General features: G+C 38.9%; 1 protein-coding gene across 2 annotated transcripts in view; it reads left to right on the top strand.

Annotated features, from left to right (window-relative positions):
• schip1 (schwannomin interacting protein 1) overlaps window positions 1–13,939 on the top strand; it is a 347,507-nt gene that overhangs the window by 284,079 nt on the left and 49,489 nt on the right. For both annotated transcript variants that reach the window (XM_088345449.1, XM_088345448.1), the window contains one exon: window positions 2,739–3,437. In XM_088345449.1, coding sequence (XP_088201575.1) covers window positions 2,739–3,437 — 699 coding nt within the window. The remainder of the gene's footprint in view (window positions 1–2,738; window positions 3,438–13,939) is intronic.

Genomic DNA, 13,939 nt, shown 5'->3' with positions numbered 1-13,939 from the left:
ATTTTGTTTTTCTGTGACGACTATTATTAGGGGCGGTCATAAATTTTGGGCCACACTGCATGAAAATTTGCTCTGTCGGACGCGATGGGGGGTCAGGAGATGTGTGAAGGGTTGTAAACAGTGAGGACATTTTCATTACCTGGAAACTAATCATTCAGGTTCTGATTGCAGAAAGAGGACTAAGTGTCAAGGTCGGCGGTTGCCGGGCCATGTCAGCGTCTTTCGGAACGTGCGGCGATACCGATGCTGTACGGAGCTCGACCGAGTCAGTTGTGGCTGGTTAATATACTGTTCGGTTTTGGGGGAATGTTTTTCACTGGCAGTGGAAGGAAAGAGGCAAAACTAGAATATTTTGAGCAGACAGGAAGTTCCTGCTGGACAGGAAGTGGGAGGTATGAGGATGCAGGAGCTCAGGCTACCAAGTGCTCATTATTTTTTCTATTTTTTCTCTCCCAGGACTGCAAATGTCTTTTTGGCATGAAGGTTTGCTCATTATACAGTATCATGTATTATTATTATTTATTCATTAAAAATAATTTTTGGGGACTCTTAGAAATTTCCATTCATTCAGGAAAGCAAAGTTGGAGGATAACAATTTTTTTAATAATAATCATTATTCTTACCTTCTCAATGTATTGACAACCCTTTTTATGTATTTGCAACTTATTTGATCAATTAACAAAATGTGACTTTTCATGGAAAAAACACTAATGAAATCAAGTCATGTTTATTTGTATAGCTCTTACTCAATCACAAAAAAGTCTCAAAGGGCTTCACAGGCCACAATTACAAAATCCCCTGATCTGAAACCTACATGACGGCCAGGAAAAACTCAAAAACCTCAGCATGAGGAAAATGAAGAAACCTTGAGAATGGGCCGCACATTAGGTAATCCACCTTCCAGGATTACCAGCCTGCAATGAATATTGCAAGGGCATCAGTGGCATCCATGCAGCTCCTGGGCACTTCCTAGGTGTATTTTTTCTAGTTCTGAGGTATTTAACCCTTGTGTTGTCTTTGGGTCAAAATGACCCGCCGCTGTGTTATTAAAAAACATTTAAAAATCCCCCAAATTATATTTTACCCAACTTTAATTGTTATAACTTTTCCTAAAATCCTCCTTAAAGTATAAAAACATGTTGTTTATGTTCAGGTTTTTAAAAAGCTGTATAAAAAGTACAAAGATTGTCCTTAAAATGAGCACAACATGAGGGTTAAACTTGTCTTGCTGGTGAAATTAAGAAAATAACTACCCTGCAAAAATAAAACAAAATGGTACCCTATTGGCAGTGTAAAAAAGATATATAGTTGGCTGCAAGCCAGTCTAAGGAGTACGCCGCCTCTCACCCAATTTCAGCCAAGATAAAATTGGGCTTACCAACGGCAGTAATGAGTGCTGCAGAAAATGAATGGAAACAGAAACTGCAATTTAGCATATCTTCAAAAAAAAAATAATCATTATTCATCAATTTTCTTTTCCTTATTCAGGGTCAGAGGGCAAAGGCAGCAGTTTTAGGGGGAAAGCCCATAAACCTCTCTTTGACTTCAGATATTTTCTCTTTTAATCTTCGTATCATAGGGGTTTCTTTTTAACCTTTGACATGTTCCTTCTATATTTGGAACCTGGTCATTAAAAATATCAAACGAGTTACGTAAGAGCATAAAATAACTATCGTTACACTGTCAAAATATCTTACTCAAATAGCAGAAAATTTTTATTTTTTTTAGGAGTTGTCTGTAATTATCAAATATTTTAGATTATTTTTATTGAATCAAAAGAAACTTTAGACTCAAAAAAAGCAATTATATATTTTTTGTTTGTTTTTTCATTTTTGATAATCACATATTAAATAGATTGTAAATGTGCAATCATAATAAATTAATTATATGGTATTTTTATCTTTAGACACATTTACTTATTTTTACAGTGAAATATATACCTAAAACAATCAAAATTATCTTATTTAGAAGATGTTAGAACACAAAAAAGCAGGTCGAGGGAAACCACTATTTCGTGTATCAAAGGATTAATCGGACTTAGCGTTCACGATGAAATGTATGTTTTTTTGCCTTTCTCTAACATCCATTTCTGCTACAGTGGATAAAAAAAGTGTGAAAATGAGATTAATTGAATGCTGTTACGCACGTCGTCCGTATCAGTAGAGTTTAGGTACTTGTGATCTCACTGCAGCAACCCAGGTTTGATTCCAGTAGTATACGATGTTTTGTGATTTTGGTCAGCAATTATACACTGTCCAATCTTACGCTCAATCTTATCCAATGCATTTTGCAGTATATACGGCGCATCAGGTATTAAGGAGCGCTTTCAAATTTTGGGCCAATTTGAAGTTTGTAGGTGCACATTGTAGTCCGTAAAACATTTTAATTTAGTAGTCAGCCTCTGAAAGGACCTTCACCTGAGACACACTTTTTATGCCATTCATTTACTAATGGAGCTCCAAAGCCGCTTGTACACGAAAGCAGACGTTAATCGATTTTGTTGGTATTTGTTTTATTTGCTTGACTCAAATCCTAGCTAAAGACACTTGCAAAGGCCTTTAGTACAACTGTGTCAATTTTTACAAAAATTGGTTCAGCCATTTCGCAGCCTATAAGTCACATACAAATGCACACCTACACAAATGTATAAAGTTGTTCAGATGGATACACAGATGTGGCCTTTGAGCTAAAATGAGTACAACTATGCTCTATTTGATGTTGTTCCAATTATTTTACAGGATTACCGGGAAGATGGCATGGACCTAGGAAGCGACGCGTCCAGCCGCTCCAGCTCTGAGTCCAATTCCAACAAAGTGACTCCCTGCTCTCCGTCTCCCGACCTGCCCCCGTTGGACGACTACAAATCCTCCCCATCTCTGGACCTGGTCACCCTCGAGGATTACGAGGAGGATGAGGACTACCAAGAGTACAAGAAGAAGGTGATGGAGGAGTGGGAAAGTGAGTACGGAGATGACTGTGTTTCTCAGGAGGAGGGCGGCGGGGCTCTCCAAAGACCGGACGAGGTCAGCGAGGGCTTCGGGAAGAACAGCCAGAACTTGACGGATATGAAGTATGTTCCACCTATCCTGGCGCCCGGCGGACGCATCACCACCACTACTGCCACCGCCATTCCTGAGGAACTTAAACAAAACGGGAATGTGATTTTGCCTCTTTCTCCTGGCACCCCAAAAGGGAGAGTCACCGTAACAAGCAAGACCAGGGACCGAAACTTCAGTCAAGGGAGGGGAAGCCACGACGGAGTTGTTGGGACTGTGGGGGGTTACAGAGAAGAGGAGGGCATAGAAGAAGAGACCTTGCCTACCATGGACTGGGCAGCCCTGGAGAGGCACCTGGCGGGGCTGCAGTGCCGAGAGCAGGAGAACCAGAACCTCATTAACAACCAGAACCACAACGTGGGCAAGACCAGCTACACGTCGGTAAGTACTCTTTTGGTCCTGCATCCAAAATGCTTTTTTTTGCATGTTTATGGTTTTGTGTTCTCATAGGGAGGACCAATCATGCCATTTGTAGTAAAAAATGTATAGATAGACACCTACAAATGTCTTCTCTCCAAATGAATTAACATGTAAAAAATCAGCTAATACCTATATGACATAAAACCAATTTATTCATATTTATATGCAATATTTCATTATTTTCTCCTGTATTTTGTCATTTATTTTTGTCATGTACAATACATGATTAAATACACCACATAATTCAAGGCAAAATAAATACACAATAAAATATATGTATTTGTGTGTTGATTTATTGATATGTCAGATATTTGTAGGAATGTATTCATTAATATTCACATATGGCAGGATTGATCCTCCATTTTCCAAATCTGTGAGGGGGCGCTCTAATCCAGCATTTATCCGTGTCAGATGGTCTGGAGAAACACGAGGTTGGGTTAGCTGGAGTGAAGAATGAGGATTAGCGAGCTAATGTAGCGCTAAGCTATGTTGACCCGACTATTAACCTGGACATCATGGACGCACAGCTGGAGGGCAGCGGGAAGGATGTGACTTATGTGGCCCGAACAGGAAAACTGACTTATTTGGGGTTTTTTCATTTTTTTGTGTGAGGGATCTTGACTTGGTTTGTAGGTTGAAAAGGGGTTCACAAAAGCTACCATTTTGTTACTGACTAGTGCGACGGGCTAGCAGTTTGAAATGCATTTCTAAAAATAACAACTTACAGTATGTAAGGTTGTAACTACTTAAATGGACGCAGTCAACTATTAAAACATCTGCCTAAGGCAGTGCTTCTGAATTATTTTGTGTCACGCCCCCGTCGGAAGAAGAAATCCTCTCAAAACACTGCCAACAAGAGCGCCTAATAAAGTGGAGCTGTAATTGCACTTGATTTTTTGGGAAAATTAAAGAAAGAGGTTAAACGCGCCTCTGCCCCCCTTTCTTATACTATTGGAAAAATGTGATTTAAATATCTTAAAATGACAGCAATCTTACATAAAATGAGCAAAATTGACATGCCAATGGGATTTTTTTTGCAATGGCCTGGAGAGGGATGGGCGCTACCAGGCTGTACTTGCCCAAGACACACCACAGAAAATGGTGCCCCCACGACCCTAGTGATTAAGGGATCAACCCAACCTAAAGAGCATATGCAAAAATAAATCCCATTGGCAGAAAATAGTGTTTATTTCAAAATAGTGTTTATTTTATCAAAATAAGAATAATAATTAATTAATTGAACAAAGTAATTAAATATAAATTATCCAATAGATTATAGATGTTTTTCTCATTTTAAATGGTAAATGGTCACTTCCAGCAGATTCTGTGAAGCTATAGTTAGCCTTTAGCTAGCTGCGCCATTAGGAGCACTTTTTGAACTCACCTCATAAGTTGTTCTCAAAACGAATTTGCTTCACCTGGCTTATAGTAAATTTTTTATAATGTAAGAGGAAAATGTTTCTCAAAATAAGGAAAATAACCGACTATCTGATTTAATTGACTAATTGGTTGGATATTTCAATATTGATGTTGATGTCTGCCTTGTATTCCTTATCAAACATAAACTGTGTGTTGAATGAATGAGAATGAATGAATAGAAAAGAATAGAATAGAATAGAATAGAATAGTCTTTAATTACAATTTTGTGTAGTTTACATTAACAACAAGATTAGAAATGCATTCCAGGATTATCAAGATAAAAATGCAATAAAAAACTTAAAAGATAAAGATAGATCAGTCTTAAGGAATTGCAAGTATCCATAATGTCTTGTTAAATGGATATATTTAATTCCGGCATTTTTATGTCTTCCAATACAACACGACAGGGCTTGCACATTCCATATTGACCAGCAGGTGACAGTGTTGCATTTTCAGGCTGACATAAACCTCGTTTGCTTGCCAGAAGCTTTTTAGGATTTACTTGGATTCTCATGAGATCAGTTAGTTGAAATCCCGAGCCTGAATGAATTTGTTTCCCCCCCGTCCAAAAAGAAGAGAGACAGAAGTAAATATTTACGCAACGACCTCAAATGCGTCGCCAAGAATCACAATGAGTTTGTTTTGATCCTTTTGCAGCTGGTGCCATTCTGAGCATGTTGTGACCCCCTGCCCCTATCAAAAAAAACATACCCCACCCCCCACTTGTCTCCCCAAAGCATGTCAGGAATGCTGTGGGAGGGGTGATAAGAAAGCGGAAAGGAGAAGATATCTTAAAGTTCAAGCCATTCAAGGCCACGTGGTGTGTGTGTGTGTGTGTGTGTGTGTGTGTGTGTGTGTGTGTGTGTGTGTGTGTGTGTGTGTGTGTGTGTGTGTGTGTGTGTGTGTGTGCTCCACCTGCTATACTTTCATATGTTTCTGTGCTTCATGTGGACAAAGCCGTTTGCAGGTTCCGTCAGGAAAGGATTTATTTTCAGAAAATAAATTTGTGTCAAATATTGTACAGAAACAAAACATCAGAGCTTACAAGGATCTTCAGTATTTAAGGACATCAAAGCTACTTTGAAATAGGCTTGGCTACGCATCCCTGCAACATAATGTTGAAACGCTAACTATATCTAATTGGACAAAACACCGAAGGAGGATATGCAGGATACGGTGGTACCAACCCTTAACTGAACAAACACAAAACATACTTATACATGAATAGAAGAACTAATGTTCCATCACCCTCAAGCTCTAACAGAACGAAAACATGAAAATTAGCACCGTTTATCACTAACTAACTCTCAATGGGAGAACAAAGAATGATGAAAACTCCGGATACTTTGGAACACTAACAAAAACATGAAAGGAAAACAGTGCAGAATATGCTTGAACACTGACTAACCTAACTGAACCAACACATGAAAGCAATGAAGTTCAGGATAGTAGAAAAAGAACAACACAATTTGGGAACACGAGCTTGCAACTGAACAAAACATGAAAGTAAAGCCCTAGCAGAATATGTAGCAACACTACATAGCTAAACAAGCATGATATAAAGACAATGCAGCCTATGTTGGAACACTTACAAATTCCAACTGACCAAAACATAGAAAAGAGACAATGTAGGAGAAGAAATTATCTTATGTGTAACACATGGTAAATCATTTTGGTCGTTTTAAATATTCAAAAATATTTTCCAGCTTCTTCTAAAAATTTTGCTTATTTTTTTTTGTACCCAAAAATAACTTAAAATATCTTAAAAGTAGAAAACACGGACATTCTGCGAATTGGGTAATAATATTTCAGGGTTTTGGGGGGAAATTTCTTGGCTGCAAATAACACAAATATTTCTAGATCTTCTTTAATGCCAGTCTAGCTGATTTCGAATACCTCAAGTAAATGTTTTGTTTCCAATAAATAATTAATGCGGACGTGTTTCTAATTGAAGGAAAATATATTTCACTATGACATTTCAATTTACCAGACTTTCAAAAAAGTACTAAAATGAATTCACACATTTGTTATTCTTCACGCATAAAACAAACAAAACATACTGTATAATGTATTACTCTTCTGCTGCAGTTTACTGAGCAGTGGTGACACTTGTGCCTCCTGGTGGCTTAATATCGAACATCAGAAGGCTAACTATATTAAAAAAAAAAAACGTAAAACACAATTCAGTGTTATCTCTATTTTATTGAATATAAATGAGTGAAAAAAAGATGCATGTGTTCTCTAAAGTTTGTCATACGCCAAATTACTTATATACAGTATTTGAAAAAATAATAATCAGAAAATAAATGAAAATACAGTACCTAAATATTTTTTGCGTAATATTCGGTGCACCAAGTAAAAGGATGAAGCCTAATTCCTCGAAACCCGCCGTCAGCAACCCATAATGTAGAAAGAGCGGTAAAAAAAACACAAAATGGAACGTGCATCACCCTTATTTGGGCAACAAAAAGAGCAATCAAAACGAAATATGCATTTATAAAAATTAAAACAGCAGCCTTTTGATAAGGTAAAGTAAATATAATCACATTAATGCAGTTTAAGTTTGATTTCTGTGAAAATGTCAAACAAATCAGTGCATGGGTAAAATACAGCAGCAGCATCTTTTCTCTCTTGATACTAAAAGCAGCCATCCTCAGGCCTGAGCAACAATACATAAATGAAATGAAATGAAATGATCTGCATTTTATATAGCGCTTTTCAAGTCAATGACTTCCCAAAGCGCTTTACAATGTGCTCCACATTTCCCAATAGCGGCCTTGCAGCCATCTAAGGCGCTAACCTGCTTATTGTGGGTATTAGGGGTTCAGTGTCTTACCCAAGGACACTTCGACATGTAACACGGGCGAGCCGGGATTCGAACTGGGATCCCTTGATCCCAAGACAAGCCCTCTACCTCCTGAGCTACTGCCGCCCCTAAATAATATAAATAATATCCCAAAGTGTCATGCAAAATACATATTGACAAAAATCTGAAATTACTTAATAAACCCAACTACTTTGTCACTTAAAAGGTGCTTATGACTAGATCATGTGTATTCAGGGTAGTATGGCCGTATTTAGGCCACCTAACAGAAGAAATATTACAGACGGGATTACTTGGTTAAAAACTTTGTGATAGCTACCAAAAAAGTATTATGGCACAAGCAAAATCTCCCCAACGTGGAGCAGTGGGTGTGCACTGTGGAGGAAATATTTGTAATGGAGAGATTCACATTTCGTACAAGAATACAGGAGACCCAATTCATGGACAAATGGGAAAAATGAATGGACTATAGGGAAAATAAGGACACCGCTTATGAACAATGAAAACTGAACTTTAAAGAAAAGTTTGAACATTGACATTCCCCAACACCGCAATGGTGATTTGGTTGTTTTTGTTTTTCGTTTTTGTTTAATCTGTTTAAAATTAGGAGTGCAGCGGTAAATTGTGCCGCTTTAAAAGGGGCGCAAGCTCTGCTCGGCTCTAACAGGAAAGACTGGAGAGAGGATACAAGTGAAGGAGCTCATTTCCCTTTAGTCTCATGGTTTCGAAGTAACACCCTGAGTTAAAAGGTAGTATTCATCCTACACATTTTTACAGAATTGGAAAATGTTGGTCTATGTCATGTTTGTCCTCCTACAGAAAAATATATTTGCTCCTTTTTTAATTTGTAAACATTTTTGGAAAAGTGCCAGGGAGCCACTCCGCAGCAATAAAGAGCACGTTGCTGACCCCGGACTCTAAACAAATCTACCAAGAGACTCCTAAATGCTTGAATCCTTAAATTGTTAGAACTTCCCAGTAACCCAAAAGGTGACAAGAAAATATTCATGCTTTTAAAATGTTATTAACTCAGGCCGTAACGTCTAGATGTGTGTTTGACTTTTTCCGTCTGAGTTTGAAGAGTACGCCGCTGACGTTTCTGGATGAGGTTGGAATTTGTGGCGGTTCTTTATTTTCCCTAAGGCCAGGTCGGCTTCTGACAGGAAATATAGACACAGATGTGAAGATTTGCTTTGTTTCAATGCCTCCATGGCAACAAGAAAATAATTCAAGCCCATGTCTGTATTTTATAGGGACCCCTAGTGGTGTAAACATACTATATTCATTTAAATAACACACATCAGATTCAAATAATAAGCAAAAACAAATGTATTATTTCATAAAGAAGATCTCTTTTTCTTTATTGTATTCCACCATTGTAAGAAGCTGACATATTTGGCCACAATCTTGTCACTAAGGAAACCCAAATGACCGATTTTCAAAGGTAAGCTAGTCCCAGTTGTTCTTTCGGCACTTACAGGCCACTTACAATCCACAGCTGGGCCTCGCATGTGATGGTCTTCAGGTCCCAAGATTTCAGCATCTTCCACGTTTTTACCCCAGTTTCATTCTCTTGCCACTCACAACGTTATGAAAAAAGCTAATACATCAGTCTCCATGCGAACTTCCCTAAAACAAGGTAACTACACCTTTTACGCTATCTCTTAATCACAGACTTGCCTTTTAATCACAGACTCTATAAAATCTCCAAAATATTATCCATCTTGATTCACAGGCATGTTGGGATCAGGAGTTAGCAGAGCTGCCGCTGTTTAGTCTGCCCCAAGGTTATTCTTCCTACTTCAGTGGCGTCCGAGACAGAGAGAGAGGGACAGAAAGGCTGCACATGAGCCTTAATCCAGTTTTAAATATTGACCTGTTTGATAGAAATAAACAAAAAAATGCAGATACGGATATCCGTCAAATTCCCAGATGTAGATGCCGAAAATCAGCCCGCCTAATAATCGGTTAAGCTTTAATTTTCTCCTGTAGTCACTCAGGCTAAGTCTTCAATTTGCTGGAGGCTACGGTTCGTTGCGAGTCGCTTTTGTTATTGTTATCTGCTTCTACTTCCTCCTTCAGCATCATTTGCCTTCCACAACAGGTCATGTTAAGCAACATTGCTGAGGCCCATGATTCAGGCATTTTTGATCTTTTTTTCACTGTGTCGTTCTCTAGCCACTCATGTCAGACACTTGGCTTTATTCTTGGTTGGACAAATTTGCTTTGCTCTTGCAATATTTTACAGGTCTTTTTAATAGCTGCTCTCGCAAGCTGCTAAAATTAGCACAAGCTCCAAGCAGCTCCAGCTCGTTGCTCTATTCAGCCACTTCGAGTGTATCCATCTTTTGTTGTCCTTTGCAGGATTTGACACAAGCTTTCGTGTCACTGGCTGGCATTCATCCAAGATGGAAGTATGTTTCCTTAATTTTGACAAATGGTGTACACACACTTCTGGTCTATTGTAAGCTACAGATGACTGCTGGTAAACTTTTACACACTGTCACTTTAAATAACAGTATAGTATGACTATAATTCAATATGGAAGATTTTATTCTTTCCGGTTTGCAGGAATGAAGTGCAGCAATCTTATTGGTGCAGGTGTGTTTATCTTGGGTGGGGTTGGGATTCCTCAAATCTTAGCTAGTGTCCCCAGGCTGCCGAAGCAGGAGGGGCAGGGCTGACCTTTTTATGTCATTTGTTTCTAATGAAGTCTGGAGGCGCGTGGCAAAGAGCAGTCCCTTGGGAACTGAAGCCATAACCCGCCATTAGGCCCCCCGCTGTGGAAAAATAAACAATAATATTATTTTTTCGAGGCAGGTCAGGTTTTTTGGCTCTTGGTCTTCCTGCTTCTAAGGACAATCTCCATGGCCAAAGGATACGTTGTTCTGCTTTTTAATTTTTGAAACACCGGCTTGAAGGAATCTAGTTTTAAATGCTAAGTTTGTTTTTGGTTTGTAGACTTTAAAGGTTGTAAGAAAGGCTGTAAGAAAGCTAATATTTAGCCACAGGGGCGACTTCCTCTTTTTTTTTAAATTATTGTAAAGATGAAAAAATTGAATGGTTGTAAGAATGCAGACACAACCCATTTGTCCCTATTAATGGAAGGGTATAAATAACAAAAACGACATCTCTGAAAATTATGTTGAGCTTAAAATTTGTGTGCTTGGAAACAAATGTTTTATTTTTCTTCTTCACAATTAAAAGTTGTTATTGTTAAAATGTGTTATATTCTATATAATTTTACTGCAACGTGTTATTTTGCACGATTGGCAGATAGTTGCCACTGCAAAAAGTCCAGTTCAAAAAAAATCACCCGAAAATATTCTAATTCCACAGTCAGAACATGTTGCTGTAATTAAACAATATTTTTTATTTTTCTAAATATGCAATAATTTTCTATTGTTTTATTCTTTTTTTAGATATAAGAAAACAAGAAAGTACTTGGGCAGCCAAAAAGCAAAAGGATAACGGCCACATGAGTGCCGTTTAATTTAGGCTGAAACAATGGCAAAAAAAAAGACGCTGGGCCCAACACTGCCCTCTGCCGGTCCCCAGCTAGAGCAATATGGGACTGGGGATATTGGATAGCAGCAGCACCCGGGCAGTTCGTTTCAGGCGCAAGAAAATAAAGGAAAGAATAGACACTCACCCGACAAAAATTTGCGCTATTGGCCCCTGCTTTCAGCAATTGTAGACTGGGGATAATGATTTGCGGCCAAAACCGTGCAGTTCACTTTGTGGGTGTTAATAACGGTATATAAAAAGTCCCGCCAGGCCTGGCAAAAATGTGGTTAGCTGGCCCACACACTCATGAATGAATAGTCAACCGGGGATAATAGATCATGGCCACAATTGTACATTTTATTTTAGGGGGCCAGAATGCCAAATTGCATTCTGCCAGTGCCTTCTCGCAGAAATTTGTGATAGTGGATAATTGGTTGTAGCTGCAAGAGTGTAGTTCATTTAAGGCTAAAAAAATGGAAGAAAAAGAACTGTCAGGGCCAATAAAAGTGCGTTCTGCTGATCCCTCTTGGCAGCAATAAGCATTTAGGGGTAATGGATTGAGGTTGCAACAGTGCACTTTTCGGTGGACACAACGGCAAAAAAGTGCCGCAAGGCCCAACAAAAAGGTGCTCAGCTGGTCAAATGGCTATAATCGAGGATAATGGATAGCGGGATATCTTTCAACCTGCAATGCTCAGACCATGAAGTACGAAGCGTGAAGAAGCGAGGGATTTGAGTTTTATGGACTCCAGAGCAGCAACCCTGTGATTACTTCTGGAGGCGACGCCACGTGGAAGGTGAAAGGTCCCTGAAGTGGAATGCTTAGCCCGACAACACTATAATATCGGAATGCAACGTTAGGTCAGGGTTTAAACTGCGCTTCTTTTCAGTGTAGTCCTCCATCAGGTGCACAAAGAACCCCCTCAGGTCTTGTTTAACCCTTTTGCGTGTCGGTGGGTGTGTTCACATGTGTGCCACTAGCTGAAACATGCCCGGCCCTCCAGCTCAAACACGCCTCTCTCACAAATCTTCAAACTCTCACACATCTCTCACACACACTTACCATATCAAAGAGTTTTGTCTTCTCCTTATGGTCGCCTGAAAGACTGCCAACGTCAGTGCAGGGTTTTCCCTTTTCGTTTTTTTCTTTTGTTTTTGTTTTTTGGGTGAGTGGAGTATTTTTCATCAAACTTTAACCTTGGATTCCTCACAGGCAGCCGGGCGCGTCACTCAGGTAAAGCTCATGCTGACTTGCTGGTGTTAAAAGGGAGAAATTTGAAAACATAGGTGGACAAAAGTGATCCAGGATTCATCCTAGCTCCAGGCAGGGCATTCTTCTGTCATGACCCGTTTTCCGTCGAGGGGGAAAAGGTGTGTGCAGACTGGGGGATGTCGTTAGATGTTTGAATATGCTTTGGATACGCGGTGCATGCCGCATCTATTTTGAAGTTCCTGTACGTGGGGAAGGGGGGTGGGGGATTTGTGACTCGCTGGGTGCTCTGATGTCTTAAATTTGACAGAGGTGCTGGGCCAGGAGGGGGAAAAAACGATTGATTTATTGGATTTTAAAGGGAAATGCATACAAGGAGCAAAGATATGTGCTAGATAAGATAATTTTGGTTGTTTTAAGTATATATTTTTTATGTTAATAGGAAATAGAAGCGTTAGAATAGCTTAAAGGGACAGTGTGTAATATTAGACCTCTAGAAGTTACTGAACTGTGTAATGCAACCAAACATTTAGTGCTACAAAGTATAAGTAAGAATACAAACCTCATAGACTCAAAGTGACCAAAAAGCATGATTTTTCAACTTATTTTTTGCCCAGCCTTTCACAAGTACTCGTAACAGCAAGATGGCAGACAATCATATCAGATCCCTCTCGGTGATTATCTTGTTATTTGAATACAGGTATATACAACTTTCTTGGTCTACAAGTATTTTAAAAGATACACGTTGATATGATAGTTCACATATGTTTGCTTATTATTAAATGTATTATTTTTTTAATGAATTAAGCTTTTTTTAACCACTAGGAGACATTAAAATCTACGATTAATTCTAATGTCCCTATAGGTATACGTTAATTTAGGACTATATCAAATTGGTTTGGAAATTATACAGTAGTTTTTAATACAGTATTCCCTCAATTTTCGCAGTTAATAAATGTCTGGAGTAGGAACCATATGTATATATAGATAGATAGATAGATAGATAGATAGATAGATACTTTATTCATCCCCTAAGGGAAATTCACATTTCCAGCAGCATCCTTGAGCTGAGAACAGAACAATAATAAAGCCAAAAGAATACAATATACAAATACCCAGTGTGACGTGCAAATGCCAACTTTAGCATGTTATATAGAGTAACTAAATAGTGCTACACAGAACACATAATGCAGTAAGATTCAGTAATATCCAATGTAGGTGGTGTGGTTTAATGTGGGCCTTTACTCTGCCGGGTGGAGTTAAAGAGCCTCATGGCATGAGGAAGAAAAGATCTCTTCAGTCTGTCCGTAGTACAAGACAGTGACAGCAGTCTGTCACTGAAACTGCTCTTCTGTCCGGAGATAATGCTGTGAAGCGGATGCGATGGATTGTCCATGATTGACCTCAGCTTTTTCAGTGCCTGTCTCTCAGCTACTGTTGTTAGGCTGTCCAGCTCTTTGCCCACAACAGAGCTCGCTTTCCTAGCCAGTTTATTGAGACGAG

This window comes from Urocampus carinirostris, chromosome 10, assembly GCF_059441175.1.
Source record: "Urocampus carinirostris isolate Australia breed hairy pipefish chromosome 10, RoL_Ucar_1.0, whole genome shotgun sequence".
NCBI classification, from domain to species: Eukaryota; Metazoa; Chordata; class Actinopteri; order Syngnathiformes; family Syngnathidae; genus Urocampus; species Urocampus carinirostris.
Note: the sequence above shows the minus strand (reverse complement) of the source record. Positions and strands in the feature narration are given on the sequence as shown.